The sequence below is a fragment of the Thunnus maccoyii genome, chromosome 2 (assembly GCF_910596095.1).
Source record: "Thunnus maccoyii chromosome 2, fThuMac1.1, whole genome shotgun sequence".
Lineage (NCBI taxonomy): Eukaryota > Metazoa > Chordata > Actinopteri > Scombriformes > Scombridae > Thunnus > Thunnus maccoyii.
The window spans coordinates 29116421-29122907 of record NC_056534.1 but is presented as its reverse complement, the minus strand read 5'-3'; the positions used below and the strand labels follow the sequence as shown (position 1 = coordinate 29122907).

The window sequence follows — 6487 nt, the reverse complement described above, 5'->3', positions numbered from 1 at the left end:
CATACACCTGGCACAGCGTGAACACACGCGCGCGCGCGCGCGCGCACACACACACACACACACACACACACACACACACACACAACATGCTGGAGATGACACTTGTGTGATTGACCAAAATAAAATTTTGTTTGAGGAAATCAAATTGACTTTTCTCCTTTTTTCATAGCAAAGTCTATGCGGTCAATTTTGACCCATAATGCAACAGATGTAACAATTGCTCATTTCAACGTATAAGAAAATATAAACAAGTTATGTTAGGAATTATTTTGTTTGTCACATCATGTCAGGGTCTTATTTACCTGTTCTGTTCATCATAAGCAATAAAATAGATAAATTGTGCTTATTTTAAACTAAAAACGATTTGTACATTGTAAGTTAAATGTGGTCTAAGGTACATAAAATATCAAAGTAAGTATGTATATATTATGGTTATGGATGAATAATAAGTCATTTAGCAGATAAAACATTTTACTGGATGAAAATTAGTGTTTTTTCTCAGTGCTTTTTAATGAATTCAATCACGGGTCAGATTTGACCCGCGAACACTAAAGGTGTAAACACTTTTCTAACACATTAGGAGGGTTAAGTTATTGCATGAAACTAAATGATTAGACTATTATGTTAGAGCCAATGCTTTTTGTCTTTAAAGAAAGTATCTCCTTACCTTTTGTAGTGTTTCGTCTTGATGGATGTGCAAGTTAGTCAGCGCATCTCTGTGCGTAATTGGCACCACTGGAGAAATGACTTCATATCTCCACTCAGCAGTATAGTCTTCTCTGTGCGGCTCTCTAGGCTCGCCAGTGGTGTTTTGCTAAAGAGCGCATAACCCTGATATCCCCTGGCGTCAGCACGGTTAACTCGAGGCTCGGTCGGCTGCATGGCAGTAATCCTCGGAGCCTCCTCGGTGCGTCCAGTGGTCAGTGCGCCCCGGGGTAAATCCCCAAAACTAGGAGGAGGAGCTCGTTAGCGCGGCCCCCGACAGGGAGAGCGCGGCTCAGTGATGGACCACAAGCGACAGGCCGCAGCGCTGGGGCACAAGGAGCGCACAGGACCGTTCAGTACAGTAGGGAATTATGAAACGGGAGCAAGTGGACCATGGCAAACATTCGTGTTGAGTGATATGAAAACAAAATCCATTTTCACGCTTACAGGTTTATAATCATCTATGGAAAAACATCATAAAATACCAAATTACTGGAAGCAAAATGCGTCTTATTTATTTTTTTAAACTTACTTTTTCGTTTTATGAGAAAAAAATCCCAGTGGGGTTTAATAATCCCACTTGTTCCCGGTACAGTTCCCTACCAGGACACTTTTAAGGGAAGGATAGTACCTGTGGTGCTCATTAGGCCTACAATACTTCTAAGGATTTTCTGTGAAGTTCATTTTTGAAGTGGCACACTTTTTTTTTTGCATGCATGCATCTCTCATTTGTATAAACTGAAGTTTTGTATGATCTCAGAGGGAGGTTTGTTTATTGCTCCTGAACTGTGATGTTGAAGGTTAACTGAGGCTTAATGCTTTTGTCAGTTTGGTGTGTGTGCGCGCGCTTTTCTCCAATTAACACACTGTTTAACTATTAAGCAGATCAAAAGAATGACCACAAAAGGCTCTCAGCTGAGGCAAGTTTGTTTAATTAACACTCGCAACATAATTTAAAGAAAATCTATAGAAAACAGATTATTTTTACTCAAAAGCATTCAGGGACAGAGGGGACATTATGCTTTTATTTGAGGATGAATTCACCTGTCATCTATATCTTTCTGTTGGAACATATAGGAAAACAATGAAGCATCAGGTGAGCCAATCAGAGTCCAGTATTCAATGACCAGGGCTCACCATTCATTTGTTCAACATTTGATCAAGCAACATTCAATATATTTGTAATTAACAATGCACTAAATAAGGCTACTAATGTCTTTCAATAGTGTTTCCATTCAGTTCTCAGCAAACATGAGGGTGGACACAAAATGTTTGACAGAGAAGAGCATTGGTAGAGTTTTTTGAGCGTTGTATGGGAACCTTGTACTGGGAGTTCAGCGGTGTTGGGGTTCACTCAAATTTAGCTTCCAGCTGCTCAAACATCAAGAGTCTCACCACACATTTGCTTTTGAATCTCATAAATCTGGTGCCGTCTCCGACAAAATGCCACCTGGAGCAACCACAGCGGCCTAAAATAATTAACAGAGGCCATTAAGACTGTCAAGTTCAAACAATTACATAGCTACCACCTACAGGGCTTAATTCAAAATCTTGATGGCATTAGGTAACTGCATTTACACCATGATCACTGTGACAAATGGGAAAAGACACACTTGAGACTGCTCTCGTTTTCTTTATTGCAATAACATGGATGGTCTTGGTCAAGGACAAAACTTACTTAAGACCACAGGTGTTTTGTTTGTTTTCATTGCCCTGCCGTCACACCCTGAATCTGTAGAAATTTGGATGTAAATTCCAGATGTGTGAGAGATGAATGTGTGAAATTGAAGTCAAACTGGAGAACAGACACAGCCACCAAACCACACAGATTAAACAAGGCATAAACATCAACCATCTGAAAGCCGTTTTATCCTGGAATACACAGCACCGTCACTGGGAACACTTTGAGGCTGGACACAGCGTGGGATGGAAAAGGGGAAGTTTGTTTCTTGTTTTTTTTGAGAAAAAGTTAAATGCTTTAAAGTAGGAATAGTACAACTGCCACACAGACAATATGAAGGAAAGAGAAGGTGAGGTGAGAGTAAGGCAGCACTAATCTGCACTGTCCTATCTCTGTAACAATGTAGTGGATCATGTATGTGTGTGTGTGTTTATGATTTCATCAGCTCCCCTTCATTAAAAGCGTGTGTCTCGCTGTAGCACTGAGCACGCTCTGCTCTGGATGGTGGTGGGCTGAGGACTGAGTGGATCATCTTGAGGCCGTTACTGCGGGGTTTGAGGCTGGTTGGGGGGAGCTCAGAGGACGTGAGTTCAGACTGCAGAGGTGTGGTCTTGTAAGGGGGAAAGGGGAGGTCCTGCGGGGATGGAGATCACTTGTTTGGGGGTTTGTATGGTTCCAGTAGTTGCTTCGAGAATGTGTTGACCTTGTCAGCACCTCGAACTTCATGGGGCAGCAGCGGCAATTTGACTATGTGGAAATCTTCATAAAGGTCCTCCATCTGTAGGGAGAAGACCAAAGACACGTGACATTTAATAAAAAGCTAAAGGTGTCCAAGACACTTTTTTGCAACTGCAGAAACACAAAATACAAACTACATACCTGGTCCAAATACTTGGACTGAATTTTATGGCGGGCTTCACACATTTTACATGGCCTCTCTATATCGGGGAAAACAAGTTGGTTGACAATGATGTTGTGTGTGTCGATGCGGCACTTAGCCAGCTCCTGGATCAGCCTCTCCGTCTCATACAGGGAGAGGAACTCGGCGATACATACACAGATGAAGGTGGTCTGTTCCTGAGGGATACAAGTGGAAGAATGAGAAGAGTTACAACACATAGACAGTAACAAACAAATACAACAAGCTCAAATGTCGAGTTGCTCTAAATATTTAATGTATTATGGGTACGTCAAGACATTAAGACGTTATCTGCAGAGCCAGCGTAAATGCAACAGATCAATAGAGTAGCTGAGCCACAATATAACGGAGTTGCCATCAGGAGACAAGTTGCAGTGGAAATAAAAAACAAACTCTATTGCTGGGGCAAAAGTTAAACACATTACTGTTTCAATAACAGGGTTAAGTGCATAGTAACACTTGCTATTTTGAAATGTGCTTAGGTTATAACTCCAACTGTTTTATATTTGTGTGACTTACGGGGTCTTTGAACTGCTCACTGACTGAGCGGATGACTGGCAGGGTCTCCTCGAGCTTAGAGGCCAGCTGGTCTGCATTCATGTCACCCAGGCCAAGCATGTTACACATCTAGAAACAACGAGAGAAGAAAGAAAGAAAGAGGGGCTATGAAGTCACATAAAAGTTAGTGAACGTCTACGGTCAATGAATGGCTGTATCCGCTTGTCCCTCTTCACCTGGGAGATGAAAGGGCTGATCTGGTTCTTGATCTGCATGAGGCGGCCGAGACCACGTTCCACAATGGTGGGGAAGTTGAGCAGCCTCAGTGTGTGGCCAGTGGGAGCAGTGTCAAAGACTACCACTGAGAAGTTCATTCCTTTCACTAACCTGAGACACAAGGGAGAGAAGCATAATCATGTGAGAGAGCTACTAAAAGATGGGGTGAGGATGGGGATTTAAAAAGTCTCACCAGAACCGTGAGTTATGATAATAAACTGTCTGTAAGTAGCAGAGATCTTGAATGGAGGGAAACAGATAATAAGCTTACATGCATTGGATCAGCTGAGTAGTAGTGCCATGAAAAAGTTAAGTAGAGCAACTCTGTATCGGCACTACTTGTAATGTGTGTAAGGTGGTTTGATTTTGCACTGATTCAACTGTCTTACCTCATGACCTCTGCATAGCTCATGGCCTCATCGATGCCAGGAAAGGCGCTCATGGCCTCCTGCATCATCTTCTTGCCCATGCTGAGCATGTTGTCCTCCTCGAAGAACTCATCAGGCAGCTCTGCCACACCCAGGCTTGGGTCAATCTCCTGCACTCACAAACACACAGAACATTGTGGAACCACGATACAGCAATTATTTCTAAGGGCCTCTGGGCATTCAGTTTCTTACAAAATGCTGGCTTGTGCTTCTGAGACCTAGATGTGTAATCATCATGGGACTTGAACAGTCAGTGGCCTCATGAGGTGCATGACATTTAGCAAAGAAACATCAACAGAAATCACTGTAAGCAAAAGTACCTACGTTTCTGTCTACTTGACTGATTAAATTATCAAAGTGTTTATGTTTACATCAATAGTTTTTTCTAGTGTAACTTTTACTTTTGCTTACCTGTTAACTGTATTCATACCTCTCGACTACACATCATTAATTTTATCCCAATCGGTACATTTACACTTTACTCTGTGTGTTGTGTGTTTGCTTCTTGCATGTTGCCTTACCATGGCAAAGAGGTTGTCATAGCCTTTGACCTTAGTAGGCACCTTAGAGAACTTCTGGTCAAAAGCATCAGAGATGTTATGAGCAGGATCAGTGGAGATGATGAGGACACTCTCCCTGACCGCAGCCAGCTGGACAGCCAAACTACAGCTAGAAAAATGACATAAGAGACAGACAGGTTAGTAGGTGGACAGGACAGTGTTTCACAGTAGCACCTCGTGATATATTTATATGTATATCCTAAATTCTGCCTGTTGTTATGCATGTTCTCTTTTCCTGGTCTTAAACGCTGCATTACAGAAAGCCAGCTAAGTGATACATTTTCTAAACTTAAATGGTTTTAGCTGAATGCTTCTAGCTGCTTGGCAAATAGATCCACGATGCTTTGGTCGTAAAAATATGTGACTTTGTAGGCATTACCTGGCCTGCTTTATAAATAGTGACTCAGATGTGCAGTCCTGCCGTAACTGATTTTGTCAGCATCACTAACTCTGTGGCCTCATCGAGTCAGATATTGAGCAGACTTGACAGCTAACGACAACGTATTAGCTTAAGTTAGTGCTGTACTTTAGTACAAGCTAAGTCCATTGAATTACAACAAAGTGGAAAGTTTTCCCGTTAAGAGAGGAAAGAAGCAGGTTATATTATTATGAAACCATCTCAGAGAGACGTGAATCCATGTGTCAGCTGGCTAACGTTAGCTAGTGACAGGGCTTGACAGCAATCAACCAGCTGGCAAATTGACCGTTGGTTTAATAGTCTAGCTAGCTTGAAATGTAAAACTGTTTCTGTTTTAAGCTGGTAAAATAACGTTCGCTACATCGACATTATGGAAAGTAACAGATCGGATTAAATAACTGAGATTCACGTTAACTTTATGGTGACGGCTATTTAAAACTAACGTTAGCTATGCTAGCTGCCAACGTAACCTGAGTCAATATGCGGAGGCTAATGAACGTTTTCCTTCCACTCACCTACATGTCGTTTTACCAACACCTCCCTTTCCACCTACAAATATCCATTTCAAAGATTTCTGCTCGATGATATTCTTCAGTGTTGGTTCTAAGGGCTCCACATCAGGCGCATCTTCAAACTCGTCTTCCAGTGACGCTGCCATCTTGTCTGTGTACGCTGGAACGTGACGTCACAGCTCAGACTGCTGCCTTCATGCTCGTCGGACCTTTGGCTTTCAACGTCTAACTGTCTGAAATTAAAATACTGACAGTAAGAGAGTTAGCTATAATTTTCCCCCCATCTCTTTATTTATAGAAACCGTCACTTACAGAATGTAAAGTATATATATATATATATATATATATATATATATATATATATATATATATATACCTTAAAGGACCAGTGTGTAAGATTTACGGGGATCAACTGGCAGAAATGGAATATAATATTCATTATTATGTTTTCATCAGTGTATAATCACCTGAAAATAAGAATCATGTGTGT

The 6487-nt window shown here is 41.6% G+C and overlaps 1 protein-coding gene across 1 annotated transcript; it reads right to left on the bottom strand.

Annotated features, from left to right (window-relative positions):
• Nucleotides 1-1621: 1621 nt before the first annotated feature.
• On the bottom strand, nucleotides 1622-6210 carry get3 (guided entry of tail-anchored proteins factor 3, ATPase). Its single transcript, XM_042433056.1, has 7 exons — nucleotides 6001-6210; nucleotides 5029-5176; nucleotides 4469-4617; nucleotides 4040-4190; nucleotides 3825-3932; nucleotides 3266-3463; nucleotides 1622-3164 (listed from the first exon to the last, which is right to left on the bottom strand). The coding sequence occupies exons 1-7, from the start codon at nucleotides 6141-6143 to the stop codon at nucleotides 3036-3038; spliced, it is 1026 nt and encodes a 341-aa protein (XP_042288990.1). The 5' UTR covers nucleotides 6144-6210; the 3' UTR covers nucleotides 1622-3035.
• Nucleotides 6211-6487: the final 277 nt, after the last annotated feature.